This window comes from Coptis chinensis, chromosome 6, assembly GCF_015680905.1.
Source record: "Coptis chinensis isolate HL-2020 chromosome 6, ASM1568090v1, whole genome shotgun sequence".
Lineage (NCBI taxonomy): Eukaryota > Viridiplantae > Streptophyta > Magnoliopsida > Ranunculales > Ranunculaceae > Coptis > Coptis chinensis.
In genome coordinates, this window is record NC_141461.1 from 119,403 (window position 1) to 136,869 (window position 17,467).

General features: G+C 35.1%; 2 protein-coding genes across 6 annotated transcripts; one reads left to right on the plus strand and one right to left on the minus strand.

Annotated features, from left to right (window-relative positions):
• The first annotated feature begins 1,244 nt into the window (after positions 1 to 1,244).
• Positions 1,245 to 3,327, plus strand: LOC147490418 (ABSCISIC ACID-INSENSITIVE 5-like protein 2). The gene is made up of 3 exons (XM_086566051.1): positions 1,245 to 2,213; positions 2,305 to 2,376; positions 3,058 to 3,327. Exons 1-3 carry the CDS (start codon positions 1,434 to 1,436, stop codon positions 3,133 to 3,135), a joined length of 930 nt encoding a protein of 309 aa, XP_086422177.1. The 5' UTR covers positions 1,245 to 1,433; the 3' UTR covers positions 3,136 to 3,327.
• LOC147490419 (Protein kinase superfamily protein) lies at positions 1,964 to 12,029 on the minus strand. 5 transcript variants are annotated; one of them, XR_015198685.1, is made up of 21 exons: positions 11,646 to 12,029; positions 11,521 to 11,565; positions 11,045 to 11,083; positions 10,748 to 10,918; positions 10,490 to 10,642; positions 10,293 to 10,328; positions 9,402 to 9,445; positions 9,120 to 9,210; positions 8,967 to 9,008; positions 8,743 to 8,851; positions 8,023 to 8,137; positions 7,871 to 7,920; positions 7,647 to 7,725; positions 6,818 to 6,868; positions 6,493 to 6,634; positions 6,298 to 6,342; positions 6,132 to 6,230; positions 5,974 to 6,015; positions 5,177 to 5,378; positions 4,492 to 4,584; positions 1,964 to 2,100 (listed from the first exon to the last, which is right to left on the minus strand). XR_015198685.1 is itself a non-coding variant. In XM_086566048.1 (21 exons), the coding sequence occupies exons 1-21, from the start codon at positions 11,994 to 11,996 to the stop codon at positions 3,877 to 3,879; spliced, it is 2,073 nt and encodes a 690-aa protein (XP_086422174.1). In that variant the 5' UTR covers positions 11,997 to 12,029; the 3' UTR covers positions 3,696 to 3,876. The 5 variants fall into 5 exon arrangements, 3 of the variants coding, with proteins under 3 accessions (XP_086422174.1, XP_086422175.1, XP_086422176.1); XR_015198684.1 differs by lacking the exon at positions 1,964 to 2,100 and adding an exon at positions 3,696 to 3,981; XM_086566048.1 differs by lacking the exon at positions 1,964 to 2,100 and adding an exon at positions 3,696 to 3,981 and having other exon boundaries at positions 5,208 to 5,378.
• Between the last annotated feature and the right edge of the window lie 5,438 nt (positions 12,030 to 17,467).

The window sequence follows — 17,467 nt, forward strand, 5'->3', positions numbered from 1 at the left end:
ATAGCAGATTGGGTCATCCACGGTGTATACACTGGCCGGGTAACGAGTTTAGCCCAGGTTTGGAATATCCTCTAAGAAATTTCGAAGCCACTCTGCTTCTTCTCCAGCCTTGTCCAATGCAATGAATTCTGATTCCATAGTGGACCTCGCTATGCACGTTTGTTTTGAGGATTTCCAAGAAACATCTGCACCTCCAAGTGTAAAGACATATCCACCTCCAAGCTACACCTGCATTGAGTTGTTAGGAATATACAACTTAATTGTACTTACTCTTTACCAATTACCAAACTATACAAACATTTTGTCTTGTAAGTGTCTTGTACTTCTTAATTAAATTCGAGCCTAGTGTAGATACACTATGTCCTTAAGACATATTTTCCCCTCACGGTGCTTGAAGGTTGATGGGAAATTGTCTCTCAAGATAGAACGAATTTCCTTCTATAGAAAACTAGCACTTCAATTCTATAGAATCAGCGAACACAACATAGTATTTGACTAAGAACAGAGAGAGAAGAGAAAGATCAGAATCCTGTGTGATCTGGTGTATCTTTCTCTCCAAATTCATCCACTATTTATAGGTGAGTGATGCTTCTTCGAAACAACACAATGACTCTTGGGAAAAAGTAAGCAACTCTTTGAAAAGTCACATGTTTCGAAAGAACACACCATTTTGGCATAAAGTATTGTTTCGAACTAGTGCTTATTTTGAAAGATTACACCTTTTTGACATAATGCACTATTTTGAACCAGTACATATTTCGATATTTCGAAAGGTCGCACATTTTTGGCATAATGCACTGTTTCGAACTAGTGAATCCTTTAAAAAAAGTTTTTCTCACTGTTTCAAGAGAAACTCATTTCATCTCAATTTGGAATAACTCGGGAGACAAATTACTCATTCATATCTCAATAGATATATGCAAATCTATTTTCTAACAATATGTTCATATCGACCAAAAATATTATACAAAAAATAAGAATTCTAGAATGAATCAAACAAATTTACTCGTGTGACTCTAGGCATTTATTCACCTTGTATTCAACATTGCTAACTGTACCGCAGTGCTCTGACCACTACTTATTTAGTGCATGCATTGGCAAAGTGTGGTGTGAAACTTAGGCAGTTTTAACCGCCACTACTCCCTAAAGTCCTAAACAGAGAAACAAAGCATGGTCTCCCCTTTTTTCTCTTGAGAATCAGCTTCCACGCCTATAAATCCGTGAGTCTAGATCGAACTCTAACTAATCACATTACCCTTTTTTTCATTTTAATGCAAACTCTCACACTCTCTTTCTTGTAATCTTCTTCTTCATATATACATTAGCTAGAATAAGAAGAAGAAGAAGAGTCCAAACTTAACAAAAAATAGGCCAGTAGAAACTGACAGTTTGCTGCTTCTTGTTCATTTAAAAACACATATTTAACCTGTTGAATGGGCATTGTATCAATGGTTTCACCAAAAAGAGTTCAAACACCACATTTTCAGCATCTAGGAGCAGCAGCTACAACACAAGGTTCATTTTATAATCTTGCATTCAGTGAGGTACATAATCATTTAGGAAAACCTTTGATGAGTGGTATGAATTTAGATGAATTATTGAACACCGTGATTAATACAGGCGCTGCTGGTGATAATAACAATACTACAGTGAAGAATGCGCCTTCGCCTTCTTCATTGTCTTCGTCGTCTTCATCGTCTTCTCCTGCCCCGATTAGTTTCAGTCAAGCGCTTAATCACAAACCGGTGAATGAAGTGTGGAGAGAGATAGTTGAACCTGATCAAGGCAATGTAGGGGGTGATGGGAATGAAGCATTTGCGCAAACCACCCTTGAAGATTTTATTATTCGGCATGGGGGTTTTGATGTAGTGGATCAAGATATTGTCAATACTCACCCGTTGGCTAGGATGGATCCTATGTCGGCAGAGTGGTTACAGTTTCAAATGACAACTGCTCAGCAACAACAGCGCGATCAGCACATGGAAGTGTTATTAGGCTCACATGTGCCTGTTACTTCGTTACCGGTAGGATATTCAGAAAATCAACTAGCCCCTTCGCTGCCAATGGTTGTTGCCTCTTCATCAGGCATACAGACAGCACCTGAGAGAAAACGAAGGTTTTCAAATGAGATGATGGAGAAGACTATTGAGAGGAGGCAGAAAAGAATGATCAAGAACCGCGAGTCAGCAGCTAGGTCAAGAGCAAGGAAGCAGGTGTGTTTGTCATTTGTGGAATTACTGAGTTATTCATAATCCTGCTCATTCCCTTATTTGAATTAACATCAGTATATTGTGATAATGACAGGCCTATACCAACCAACTGGAACATGAAGTAGCACAACTGAGGAAAGGCAATAAGATGCTCATGAATGAGAAGGTATGTATGTACTTTAACTAGCAAGTTAGAAATGTCGAATTGTTCTTCCATCGAAAATGCAACCATTATTGTACTAAGTATACAATTTACTGTAGTGCAGAAGTGTGAGCTCTATTCTATAAACAATATACTTGGGTAGAAAAACTCCCAAACTAGATAAAATTTTCACTAGCATATTGAGTTCTGTTACTGTGAGGATTACTCTTCCTTTCCTAATCAAGCAATGTCTGATACCTGGAATTGATGGACTGTCCTTGTTACTTGGATTGGATCCTCTGATTGAGAAGGTTCTCTACTTTAAGTCCAACCTACCGATCACCAAAAGTATATATAGATGCAGACCTGACACACCTTTACATAGCTAATAAGAGAGCTATTCATATGCAAATTTCTAGGTGAACATCTTTTCTCGCTCACAGAGTCACTTTTTCTATTGCCCATGCACGAAAAGTTTGATTCCTCTTGATTTTAAACTAAGTTCAATCTACGTTTATAAAGTTACAATGCTTTCAGCTTCATGGTATCAGTAGTCTTCTCTAAATACAGATTGTTTTTCATCAAATGTGGTCATTATCTTTTCCAACCTCTCTAGAAACCAAAGGAACGATGTACGTATAGTGCCCCAGGGAGTTAGCACAGGGGATTGTACATGATTAACTTATCTGTGGATATTGTTGACAGGAGCTTGCAGCACTGTTTCCTTTGAATCCGGCAAATCCTAAACGCCAACTCCGTCGAACCAGCTCAGCAAAGTTTTGAAAGCATGTATTTGCTTACAGTCATTCAATTCTTTAATTCGTTTTGTTATTTCAGTCTCTAGATCTTTGCAAGAGCATTAGCTGGGCATTTCCTTCATAAATCCCAAAACAAGTTTTAAAACCTACAGCTGATATATGTATAGACTCCTCTGTTAATAATAGAAATGATGTGCGACAGTGCACATTCTCCCTCTTTTTTGTTGTCTGGTTTTAAGTTAGTGCTAAGCTCTTGCTCTGGTGCGACTTAGTGCATTACACTATTTTAAGACACTGGATCAGTTGTGTTCTGATCCTCCAACCATCTATTGACTCAGCTGCTAAACAATCAAGTTAACAATCTCTACAATGCCAATGAACCTAAATTTTATTCGCCATCCTGACATTTAGATCAACTTAATTTATGGCCTAGTCAGACGAACATAGTAGCTCTTCTTCGGGGTAGAGCTGAAGAGGCAATTGATTGGCACAGTTAAAACTCAAGTTAACCACAACTGAGAGAAAATTTAAACAAGAATAATAATTACGATATTTTAAGTCTCATATTAATGTTCACGCACTAACTTAACCAGAAAAAAGGTCAATGTTATTGATATATCCAGTACTGTGTTACATGGAACAATTGCTACCAACACCCCAGTCACATAATAGTACAAATGACACTTCTAAAGAGGCAGCCGGCAGCTGAATAATGTTACTTAGCATACTCGCCTCTATATCAAACAAAATTTGTTGTCATATAACTTCAAAGAAAAAAATTCCTAATTGTTCTTGCAGCAGCACGAGAAACAAGCCTTCCAGCTAAATCTGCCGGTAGAAGTAATAATAGCTCTTGAGACTCGGGTGGCAGCTGCCACAGAAGTGCATAGTTAGCAAACACTAAATGCAAGCCAAATTTTAAAATGACCTCGATTTAAGAGGGCAAGTGTTTATTGGGTTGAGATGGTAAAGTTTCAAGCTAGGCAAGCTTAGTGATGTTGTGCCCCTATCTTTTTAACAAAAAGAATCTTATGTAGAAAAAGAAAAATGGATGATTGGGGTTCTCTACCGAGTGGATGTTGAATGTGGCCAGTCCATAAAATGAAAATGATCCTTGGAGGAAAATCTTCAGGATATCTATTGATTATGTGTTCCTCAAAACAAATAAGATGGCGTATACATTGCTTTGCACATAATTTCCAGTGCATTTACTTACTTCAGATAAGACATGTACAACGCAAGGAAACATGATCACTTCATGCGGTCCATGCCAAAACAAAAGACATATATACGTATGACTTTTTGGTTCAGAGTTCAGACTATGTCTTATGAAACTAAGATTCATGTTATCCTACAAGTATTGCAAGTGATTTCTTCATACCTCGGTTATAGTTGAAAAGATCGGAATAAGCTCTTGAACAGATGCAAGTTGAATTTCAGTAGGTGATGCTTCCCTTGATATATCTTTGACTTCCTATGAAGAGAAATATTGGTAATGTTGATTTACACGTGAAGTCGAAAAAAGTTTCACAACAGAAAGAAGATTACGAACTTATTCTCAATGGAGCATAGTCACAAAATCGTATGACAAAATTTTGGATGTAGTCAAAGAAAATACCATATAGATTTACTGTAAATATATGAAAATATATCATCAGCAGATTGAGTCAAAAAATCAGCACATTGAGGACCAAATGTTGAGGAGTAAAAAAATAGGAGTCCAAATATCTGAATCTATATATTACGTAACAGTATATGAATGATAATTTCTTGTATGGCTAAATGTGTTAGGTAATGTAACTTTGACAGAAGAAAATTGATACATTTACAACCACAAGAGATGATCATGTAAATGAATTATAATTTCGTGTATGGCTATAGATGTTGGGTCATGTAACTTTGACAGAAGAAAATTGATACATTTAAAAACACCTAAGAGTTTGTAAGTGATGGATGGATGGTCAGTTTGAGTGTCCTTGTGCATACAAACCATCTATACCATCCGACCATCAGGTAAGATAGAAGAAGATCAAAAGAAAAGCCAAAAGGATTGTGTGTTTTCTCACCATGTGAATTAAGCAAGCAGTGACAACTTACATTACTTGAGTTCTCACTCTTTTGAAGCCCAGACAGGAGTAGCACAAGACGGTGCAAGGTTGCCAAGTTTACAATGTCTTCCGCAGACATTAAGGATGACGATGTGGGAGCAGCAAATGGAACTCTTGAAATGGCAGCAGAGGTAGTTGCTAACCCAAGTGCATCAAAACCCTGATTTTTTTCCCCAACAGAAACAATAAGAAAAGGTCAAGTGACTAAAATAGTTTAGAGGAACCTGAGATACAGTTAAAAATATTACAAGTTCATGGGAATAGATGTATATAGGGAAGATTCCTTTGGGACAAAATGTACAAGCCACCTGGTAACCCCATCTCTGAGTGGGGCCTAGAGAGCATTACAGTAAACCCTAGCTGCCTAGGGTGATATAAACCAGTACTTATGGTCAATTAACAAAAATGGAAGAAACTCTATGAAAAAATCTAGGTGATGGAGTAGCCGGAGAAACTTAAAATGTGCAATCATTCAGTTCAATCTGTGCCTTTTATCTTCTAAATGAGTATATATTGACCCTTTTTATGATATCTACCAGATGATATAAAAATTAAACTAAGCTCAACAAAGCTTCTAAATAGTTACTTGTGAAGCATAAGTTCAGAGTTCAGTTCCTTGTTTGTGGCCCATCGAGAGAGAAACATATTTTTACTAATGGCTAACCCATGCATCACTAACTTCAGCTATGAGATTTCAACTTTTTTTTTTCCATTTTTATTTTTACATTTTCACTCAAAATTGAAAAATTATGTACCTTGGCAAGTTCTTGCAGAAGTATTTCCCTTACAAAAGTGCCCTGCCATAAGCAATATAACAAAAAATAGTAATCTTTATTAGGTTACAAGGTTATGTAGTTATTTTCCGAAATAGCATACTGGGAAAATAAAGTAATCATTGCAGGTTTATCAGTACCTTTTCAGTTAAGATGAACGTGAGAGTTTGCTTAATAACCAGCCTAGAATCTCTGTCTGCTGATCCTCCTGAAGATTTCTCTGTTTTTACACGAAGGGACTGCAACAAAAGTGGGAGTATAAGATGAACCTAAAATGAGATATAGATTGGGAAAATGAAATCTCACCTCACTGAGTAAAGACTCCAGAAGATCAACCCTGAAAACACCTTCCTGATAAAACACATTATGTGATCACATATCTGACTCAATAATGTTTATTGTATACGTCTACAATGCAATCGATGAGAAAGAAAATCAGAAAATAGAAAAGGATAATGATAGCTTCATCACACTAAATGAACCATTGAGTCCGATGTGCACCTTATAAAGAAGAGCTTGTAAAGAAGACCTGAGTTTAGGAGAGTTGTCTGTGAGTACTTTTCTCGCAATCCACGGGTACGAACTACCCAAGACTTTGTAATCAGGATTTAAACTGATTGCAATGCCCTCCAGAACAGCAAGGCTGAGATATCCCAACAAAAAATAAAAATAAGCAGAAAAATGATTATATAAACAAATGCTGATGGAATAAAAAAGGAAACCACTGTCGTTAGAATGGGGGTAAATACCTAGAGAAATACATCACCATAATGAACATATACTACAAGTACATGAGTATGTGCAACTAAGATCTCCTTTTGATTACCTTCGGATGACAAGAGAAAAATACGACGGTATCTGAAATTTGAAGTTGTACCTGTGAAAGTAATTCAAACAGTACTAACTGTAAATAATACAACAAGAAGGAAAAACTTTACGAGGCAATAACTAGTAAAAGAGAACATCAATGCCAATGTAAAGAAGATAGATTATTACTTGCATTTTCTTGAGATTGGTACATAGAAACTACTTACCCGAAACATTTCACTGTTGGTCTCAAGTGGGCTAGATAGTTTGAGTCATAATACAAAATTCATCAAACTATCTAGAACCTATGCAATATCTGCCCAATGTTCCATTGTACCAGTACTCAACATTTTGGCAAAATATCCTGAATATTGGGTTGTTGGTTTTTCAGGATACCAGAATTCCCTCCAAAAACGAAAGTTTGTACTACGGTTTCATTTGAGCTCATCTATTTGAGAAAACTATAGAGTAGCAGATGTTCAGCTCTATGTAACCATTTGATGTGGATGATGATAGTGGAAAGGAGGATGTTAATGTAGTGGTGTAGCAATGACTAACTATTTTGTAGCAATACTAGCAGGTGTCTGCACCATGGTCATTCTTTGTATATCATAAAAAATTAAAAGATTGAAGAGAAGGAACACCTACGGTTTCGTGCTTCTCACGGCAGCAAATAAAATTTAATGAAAGACATATGATATTCTAATACTAAGACTGTGGCAAGGCAATATTCTAGTTCTGGATTATATAGATCACAAAATTAACTAAATAAGTCATACTACTGAACATGTTGGCAATGCCAAAATCGAATCTCAAAGGGTAGAAAGAGCAATACGAAGAAGCCGTACATTGTGCGTCCCAAATTTCCAGAAAGATCTCCAAAACTTATATTGCGTACTCCTTTCTCAACAGCATTTTGAAAGACACCTACAAATAATTTCCAGTATTACAGCAGGAAAGAAAACTAAATAACTTAAAGCCCATGCAGAGTTACAAGAGTGAGAAAAAGTAAGATCTATACAAATTCTATTTAAATAGCTTCAACAGGAATTTTAAAAAGATGAAAGAAAACCTGTTAATGCCTTTGTTGCAGCATCCTTCTGAACAGTTGGAGGAAGAAGCCTGCAGAAGCATAATAAGACTGTGAATGCAGCATTATTAGACCATAACAGCTCTTTTCGAAACAGTTCTGATTCTTTATTAGATAGAATGTAAGTAAAATACCCAAGAGTAACAAAGTCCTCGGCCAAGGCATCAAAGTCGCGGTTTATAAGATGGATACAGGCCTCAATAAATCCATCTCGGAGTTCCGATCTAAATTCACCCATCATACCAAAATCTGGCGGCCAAAAGAAGCAACAATTAGTTAAATAATACATACATACATACATACATACATACATACATACATACATGCAGCTCCCATTGAACTAGAACTCTTCATACCTCTATAAGAACAAGAGAACAAAATTACAGAAGTGGTTAGTAGACATGCAAACCGCAGTCAATTTAGACTTGTCACACTTACTTCAAAGATATTGAGATCCTAGATAACAGTCTTGTTCAAGGTGTTTAATAATCTGTTTAGGTTGAATAACTCGTTTGAACATCTGTAGTGACAATGGGTGGGGGTGGGGTACCTAAGAATCCATCTTATTATTAATAAGTTAGTGATTGAAGAGGAATTTTGTTCCCTGATGTCACTTCTTACAATCAAATGAAAAAGAGAAAGAAGCTTGAATAAATTGCCTCATATCAAATACTATATTAAGTGCATGTGCTAGTTATCTAAATTAAAAATAATGAAAATAGAAACTAACTTTAGACATGCCAGCACATGCATATCATGGACTTCTTTTTTATGTTTGGAAAATTAATGCCAGCTAGTTTTTGATACATGTGCAGGTTAGTTAATATTAATTACACTGTTGAAAGAAAGCATACCCAAGTAGGCCAGCTTCCCGTCATACGTACGCAGAAGGTTTCCAGGGTGAGGATCTGCATGGTAGAAACCATTTTCCAAAAGCTGAGTAAGTGAGCAATACACTCCAACCTGTCATTTATAAGAAAGAACAACATCGTTTAGAGGTTTTGCAAAGCATTGAAGTAAATGTGTGTTTTAATAAGATGAAGGGAATGTATTAAAGCAATGGTTTCACGATTTTTACCTCAACCAAGTAAAGATCATTCACTTCAGACAACTTCTGCCCCTGCAGAGAATGGAATAACATGAGCAAGTAATCTAAACTGTAAACTATGTGCCTCGGTAATACCATTCTATTACCCATACAGAAGAGAAAGATGAGGGCCTGAACGAGTACCTCCACCCACTCCATTACAAGGACTCGACGACTACTTTGTGTCAAGTACATTTCAGGTACACACACATCCTGTAGATTCCCATAGAGCTCTCTGTTTAATCATAAGTGCATAGTTAAGACTATCTACCAGCATAAAACTTGAGTCTAAATGAACTTTTTGGGAAGGATCAGAAATACAAAGCTCAACATTGGTGAACTTGGTCATTCTAACATAAGAATTTTAGCTAAGGTCACAAAAACGTATACTCAGATCCTCTCCCCCCCCCCTCCATATGTTCCTACCTGAACTTCAGTCCATTCTGCGCTTCTTTCCTGTAGTCCATCTCCTGCATTTAATGGGATTTACCTGTATTCAATGTCAAGTCTGATAATATGCTCCTTGAGATGAAATTCTAGATAAATTTTAAAACTAGATTGTCAATTGGAAAATACTAAAGCATTTTCTAAAAAGAAATAATCATGGATAATTGAGCCATCAGATTTAATCTCATTTCTCATGCCTCTCAATAACTGTTGGATTAACTGCAAACTAGCAAAATCTGATCTTCTCTACCTAAATTATACTTGGCCTAAACAAACAAATCTAGGGGAGACTACTTACAAGAAAACAATATCTGTGTGTGTGCGATTGTGTGAGGTATTCATAGATCTATTTTGGTTATTGATTTTTTCAACTTCACGCTCTTTTCTTTATTCTCTTCCACATCACCTTTTTCAAATCCTAGCTGCATTATTTTCCATTTGAGTTGCTTTTATATCCTTGTATAAAGTAGTATATATCATTGATTGGAAATAATATATATAACAATTGGATGGAGCAAGCATCTGATTCTTATTTCTAGAGTCTGAAGAGCAAAGCAGGTTCTTTTGAGTGAGGGGAAGATTAAAAAGTGTTTGGATGGCAATTTTGTTTGGGCAACGGCATGGACACAGGCTAATGATTCCAGCAGCATTCTGAAGTGTTCAATAGGTGATAGGCGATGTTACATGGACACTTCACATTTTAAACATAATCTGTGTCGGATACATATCCACATGTCCGTGTCGGACACAACACGTGTGATACAATTCAGTTTTTTGATATTTTGCCGTATCAGACATTTTGTATCCTTGTCGGATACGGACACACATGTCTGTGTCAAGGTAACTTAGGTGATAAGAGAAAGTATATACCCGAAAAAGACTTGAGGCCCATTCATCAACAACTGCCTACAAGAGAAAATCTCTGAGTGATAAGTTAATTGGAATAGCAAACATATAAAACAGAAAGTCCAGGTGCACTGTAAATTGCCAGTATTATTCATGAGACTTGGTTCAATAGGAAATTTAAAAAAAATGGATCATTAAATCAGCAAGACAGGCAGTTCTACCTGAAGATCAGTGTTAAGCTTTCCAGCTTTCCGAATCAAACCAGCAAGAAAACGCAGGATGTAGATATCTAAGGAAATGGCTGCCTGAACTCCAGGCCTCTGTACTTTGACAGCAACAACTTTTGCGCTATCACGAAGCCTAGCTTGATAAACCTAAAAGGTCAAGAAATCAATCACTTTCACTAAGCTTTGACATTTGAATCAGCCCATCAAATTAAGTGATGGCTCCTTATCAATAAACAACATGAACTGATGAACCTGTCCTAAAGATGCAGCAGCAACAGGTTCAGGTGAGATCTTTGAAAAAAGCATCTCTAGCGCTATGCCAAGCTCTTCTTCAATTGTACTGAAAGCGACTTGAGATGAAAACGGTGTAATTTGATCTTGCAACAGTGAAAGTTCATTTACATAGGCAGGTGGTATCAAATCCTACAAGACGCAATTGGAATGGCATACAAGAAAGACTCCCAAATAAGCATCATAATGAAAACCAGAAACCAACATATAAACAAAACAATAGAAACGCAAGCGTACTTCATAGATGGAGTTACTTACAGGTCGAGAAGAGACTGCTTGTGCAACTTTTACAAATGCCTGCAAAAGGGGCAAAAACATAAGCTTATCTAATAATAGAGCTAATAAGAATTTTCTTCTGATCAGATAAATGAAACGCCACAAGCTCGTATATGAGTTTGATTGACTGACTTACCATGGCAGAATATTTGCTCATGACTTGTGTTATAGCACCTTCCATGCATTTCTAGTCTTTCTAATGCTAATGCTAATGCTAAAATTATTCCTTCATTCATTTTTTTTTATTAGGATAAAAAAAATGATAAGTACATCAACCAATTATACTTTAAATAAGCTACAAGTTATCATATGCCGTGCGAAAAAATGAAAATTTTAGAAATAGAAACTCAAATGACCACTCTAATTTCTATAACACAATCTTCCTGTCAACACTCTATTGCTACAACTACATGAGAATATGGCCTATAATCAAATAAAACTATTACAGATAAACATACCGGCCCAAGCTCGACCAATATCTTCCGAAGCTCAGCTGCTCTAACCTTAAACAAACACATCCAAAATTTAAAAAAAACGAAATTCCAATACCATAAACCTTAATTTAATTGAAAAAGAACCTTACTTTAAACAACTGATCAGATTTCTGCATCAAACTATCAATATATCGAAGAAAAAACCATCTACCAAGTGAAGTACTAATCTGTAAAAGCCTTCTAACCAAAAGAACCGGCCTTTTTCGATATATTGCAGAAATTTTCGATACATTGTATTCTAACAAAGCATCTGCTTCTGAATTGCTTTGGTTTTCAAATACATAGCCTGAATATTTAGTAAATGTGTCAATTTCCCGGGCTTTTATAGCTGAAATGGTAAGGTTTCTTGTACATTTGAAGTGATATATTGAAGAGAAATTGGATTTCAAGGTGGAAGAAAACTGAAGAGGAAGAATTGGCGGGAGAAGAAGAGAAGACATGCTTTTTTTTTTTTCCTTATCCTATAAACTGAAGAACAGAGAAGACGCGCCATGTTTTAATACCACAAAATGTCATGAAATATCGGAAGCAAAATGACGTAAATAGTTATATGTTATGATTATATCTTGCTGTTTGTGAAGGGTAAACAGGGAATAAAAATAGCATTGCTTGTTTATAGAAGTGAAAAAGGAAAGTAAATGAAAGTTAGAGTAGGAATCTAATTTGGAAACCTAGTTTAAGTTGTACTCTTTCTCTCTAAACTTATTAATACATACTAGTAAACGGGTACATGCTTTACGTTCTAGGAAAGAAAATTGGGGTGGAGAAAATCAAAGGAATGAATGAATGTAAATTAGAATAATAACATATTACATTTGTTTGAATGGATATATTATGTAATATGTTTTAGATTAATACAAGTCAAGGTCTGAGAAAATACTTCAATAAGAAAAGAACACTTTCAATATGTTAGTTGTGTTATTTGTTCGATTTGCTTTCTGCTGCTCTGCCATGCATGGTGCAAATAAATATATTTGAAGAAGTATTTAACCGCCTGTAATTTAGTCAATATCAGTGAAATACCACAAACTAATTTACCAAAAAAATAAGTATTATGTTGATGAAGTTAACCTTTGTACTATTGGTTGTGTAATTATCTTGTCGATCATTTATATGTGATTGAGGAACATTATTAGATTCATATGAGTATACTATCTGTAAGATATAAGAATATTATATCATGGTGTGCAACGTAACTGTTATTCTACATTGGAGAATAAAATATCTCAAAAAAAAATGTAAGAAGAATAACATTTTTTTTATCGTTGTCTTCAGAATGATCTAGCGAATCCATCAGATATTTTTTTTTGTCGTTTTAAATATTTTGGTCGGTTTAAATAAGTAGGTAGGTTGGACAGATAAAGAAATTGTAGCTAGCTAACAAAAGCAATTTTATTTATTTATTTATTTAGAAACGATCACATTCAGAAATAATTAGGAAAAATACATTGGACATTGTAAATATTTGTTCTATTTATAGATATATTAAGGCGGATATAATATGTGGAGTGAATTGAATGTGTAAATAAAAACTTTCCGGAAGATGGCTATGTGGCAAGATTACCATTTAAAAGCTTTAAATATAATATATTTTGGTCGGTTTAAAAAAGCAGGTAGCTTGGACAGAGAAAGAAGTTGTAGCTAGCTAACAAATGCACTTTTTTTTTTAGAAATTTTCATATTGAGAAACAATTAGAAAAAATACATTGGCCTCTGTTGATAGTTGTTCTATAGAGCTATTAAGTCGGATATAATATGTGGAGTGAATTGAATATGTAAGTAAAAGTGTTTTGGAAGATGTCTATGTGGCAAGATTACCATTTAAAAACTTTTAATATATTGTGGATCTCATTTTATGTGTATAGAGATTGAATGATTCAAATGACGAAGTGGTGTTTTTTTCAAATTATCTTAATGGAGGCGAAAAAAAGAAGAAATTATGGATGCTAAAGAAGAAATTATGGATGTTAGTCACATCTCTGAATTACATCTGTTTCACCCTATCGTTAGTCGCACAATCCTTTGATTAATTCTTGCATTGGTTATTGGTCTCCATACTGAAAATGCTATTATCACCCAACTCCATATGTAGTACTTTAACAGAGTGCATAATGAAGGAGTTCAGAGGCGTTAAAAGCATGATCCATTGTGCATACTCAGCCCAAAAAAAAATGCTCATTTGCACAGCGTATTTTGTATCTACTAAGGTGAAAATTTGTGAAGAATGTTATCAAAACTACTTATTTTGTCTTTTGAATCATGCTTTATCTTTTTTGGCATAGATATAATTTCCCATTGTTTGATTACATTACTAAAGAAACTTTCAAGCTAGGAAAAAAAGTAGTTCAAAAATTTAGTTTATTTATAGTAGTACTAAAAATTTAAAAACTACATCACACTTACACATGCAAGAAGGAAATACTAAGACTGGAACCTACTACGTAGATGTCTTCTTCGAGTATCAGCCATTCGTTGTGTACACCTGATTGGCCGACTATGTTGTTTTTCGAAACACATGAACAAACACAAAAATGAAATAAAATAAAATTAGACGAATTGCACTAACTTGGAGATGAAGGTCAATATGCAAAACTGGCACAGATCATCCAAGCACCTCGTCCAAAGCCACTAATTGGCATTATTGGCAGAAGAACCCCCATGAGTGCTACTTAACATAATTTTGACATTGAAACAATTTGAAAAGTCTCTATTTTACCAACACCCCACCTCCTAACTACCTATATATTAAATAAACCCATAGATATTTCATCAAGTTTATAACAGGTTGATACTGCCATAATCATCTTCATGAGGCTGGCTAACTGCGTAGTCATAATTATTTTCAATACTGCATTGCCATTTAACTTAGCTATTTAGGTGTGTTGGTATTTTAAAATTTATATAGACCAAGTAATCAGTGTATACCATAGTTTAAATTCTTTGAAATGATGGTTTAACCAATGAACCGTATGCAAAGAATAATTGTACTACCTTTTTTATTATCTCATTTTTTATTATCTCAAGTTTTTATTGGAATGAGCCTAGATGTGCTACCTTTTATTTTATTATCTCAAGTTTTTATTGGAATGAGCCTAGATGTGCTACCTTTTTCTTATCCCAAGTTTTTATTGGCATGAGCCTAGATGTGCGTAGAGCATAAGCCAATGTACACACAATAAACTTGATCTTATTGCAAATTCGTTAGTTGGTAGTTAGTACAGCACTGGCACATGGTAACCACATTGGGCTGATTTATGGATTCTTGATCCAATTCAAGCCTTTATGTTTACCGCTTTGTAACGCGTCTGCACCCCGGCGTAACTGTGTAAGTTCCCAAACGTTTGCAAGCCAAGTTGTATTGCACTCTGCTATATTGCTATATATACTCTTTTGGGAACGATCATGTCACTTCACTCAACCCACCCCCCTATCACCACCAATTGGAAACTGTATCCAACTGCAATATTGGATTTTGCAATTTTCTAGGACAAAATGTCCCAAAATACATAAACGGTTCCAAGAATAATAAACTCAAGAAGATGATCGACATGCAAAAAAATTTAAAACAAACGAAACATGTGCCACACGGGCGTGCAGATAACTACAATTGCATTGCAAAAGAGAACTCCTAGATGGGAAACCAAAACACTAATACACACTATAATAGCAATGCAGTAAGTCCACCAGCCATTGGGAAGAAAAATAACATAAACAAAACAATATCTAGAATTGGAACAAAAATATAACATGCTCCACAATGTATTACACAGACAATTGCCCAGAGTCCTAGTAATTTTGGGAGTAATCAAGACTCAGTAGCTGGTGATAGAATGGAGCCTGCATGACACAAACAACGATGTAAACACAATCAGAAAAGATAAATAACTTACAAATGAAAGCCATCCACGATCATAATATACATGGTAAAAACCTTTTTTTATCATTATTACGGTTCTTTTTACTATTATTTTTCTTTACACAGACCTACATTAGGCACCTCATTATTCCAACAAAGAATATAACTTTTTTTTTCCTTTTTAACCACAACAAATCCAGTCCTTAAAGATGTCCATCCAATGACATGTCACGCTTAATCCGTTCAATAGTTCAGCTTATGTTAGAGGTTCATGTATATCAACGAAACATGAAATTCTAAATTCCATTTTTCCATTCAGTCCTTAAAGATGTCCAAATGACTTACGACCGTTCAAAGTTGGTTATGCCTAAATCCATTCGACAAATGCCCTTAGCGCTAGGGGATTACATATCGATCAAGAAAAGTCAGCTTCTCTGCCCCCTCAAAAGATAGAGCTACTTAAGGTTCAAAATGGACTTCGATTTGTACAAAATTTTGAACTTGCCTGTATATGCAAACGCTGATGTTATTCGCCATTAGCTGTTTGATTGTTGGTAGTATAGTTGTTGGGCTGTCATGCCAGCCTAGACCACTGCACAATTTTACGTTATCAATTCTTCTGATAAATAATGAGGCAATAGCATGATTGTAGTATTTTTACAAATGCTGCTGCTAGAAAATTCAAACCACAGAAAAAAAAAAAGGCCTTGCACGTTAAAAAAAAAAGGCCTTGTTATATGTTATGATTATATCTGGCTGTTTGTGAATGGTAAACAGGGAAGAAAAATAACATTACTTGTTTATAGAAGTGAAGTAGGAAAGTAAATGAAAGTTAGAGTAGGAATCTAATTAGGAAACCAAGTTTAAGTTGTACTCTAGCTTTCTTTCTAAACTTATTAATACATATATTTAAGTTGTACTTATTCTGTATTAGTTTATTCAAGAAGAGATATTTAACAAGTTTGTTTATGGTAATGGGTGAAAAAGGAGTGAAAAAACAAAAGATTATTACTAAGGCTAAAAAGTTGAAAGGAGTCAAAGAGAAAAATGTAATGGTACTTCTGTTACATCTAAGAATAAGAGAAAATGTAACAGAAACAATAATGCTTATTGTGGTTGTGCCATGGCAACACGGGGTGTAGAAGAGCCAGAATTTGTGCCATCAAAAATATCTAGTAAAGTCGAAGGAGATAAATAAGGAGAGAAATGGTGTTACTGACATTGAGTATGTAGTGTATAAAAAGCTAGAGGAAAGTGATATAAAAAGCAACTAGGAAGGTTTTTCATACCAAAGAATGATAAGTTGGATTTTTTGTTGACACCAGAAGAGAAGAAAAAGGCAAGTTTCAATGACAAAAGATGGAGGGAACAAAAAGGGAGGACTAAATGTGTTGGTGATGGATCACATGGGTAATGTGTGGGAAGACTTTGGTTTCAAATACTGGCACAGTATTGGAATGTATGTGTTAAATAAGAAGTGGACTAAGCTTGTGGAAGAATATAAGATGTGTAAAGAAGATCTTGTCGAGATTTGGTTATTAAGATTACCCAGTCAACAACAAGGTGGAGAAAGAGAGCTGTGTTTTGGAATCAACTTTGTGAAGAAACCAGAGTGAATTGATATTCAAGAAATACTAGCCAACACCAGTGACGAAAGGGAAGGACATGCTAGCTATGATACTACTATGGGTATGTACATCAAAGAATCTACTAATGTTATTAAGGATGTTAGCAAGCACAAACTTTACATTACTTCGTTGTTGTTGTCTTGTTGTGCATGCATACTTTTGAATTTTTGTAGCGTAATATGAGATTAGCATAGCATAACTGCATAAGTCAAAGAAGAGTTAAGTTCCCTCCGGTTTGGGTCGGACACTGTTAATATTTTTCCAGATTCATAAATCTGTAGTCAGATTTTCTTACAGCATCTAGTCATTATAATTGTTTTGTATTATTGTGTATCTCTAATTCTCTATTGCGATTGTTTCATTACCAAATACCAATTACAAATGTAATTTTAGTCTTGTTGCACAAAGTTTATGATTGTAGCTTTAA

Excerpts from the sequence above, each read along its gene's own strand:
- LOC147490418 (XM_086566051.1), top strand. The coding sequence starts at position 1,434 with ATGGGCATTGTATCAATGGTTTCACCAAAAAGAGTTCAAACACCACAT. Across the intron at positions 2,214-2,304 it reads GGTCAAGAGCAAGGAAGCAG|GCCTATACCAACCAACTGGA; the intron begins GTGTGTTTGTCA and ends TGATAATGACAG. Across the intron at positions 2,377-3,057 it reads AGATGCTCATGAATGAGAAG|GAGCTTGCAGCACTGTTTCC; the intron begins GTATGTATGTAC and ends TATTGTTGACAG.
- LOC147490419 (XM_086566048.1), bottom strand. The coding sequence starts at position 11,996 with ATGTCTTCTCTTCTTCTCCCGCCAATTCTTCCTCTTCAGTTTTCTTCC. Across the intron at positions 9,446-10,292 it reads GGGCCTCAAGTCTTTTTCGG|GAGATGGACTACAGGAAAGA; the intron begins GTATATACTTTC and ends CATTAAATGCAG. Across the intron at positions 6,016-6,131 it reads CGTTCATCTTAACTGAAAAG|GGCACTTTTGTAAGGGAAAT; the intron begins GTACTGATAAAC and ends TGCTTATGGCAG.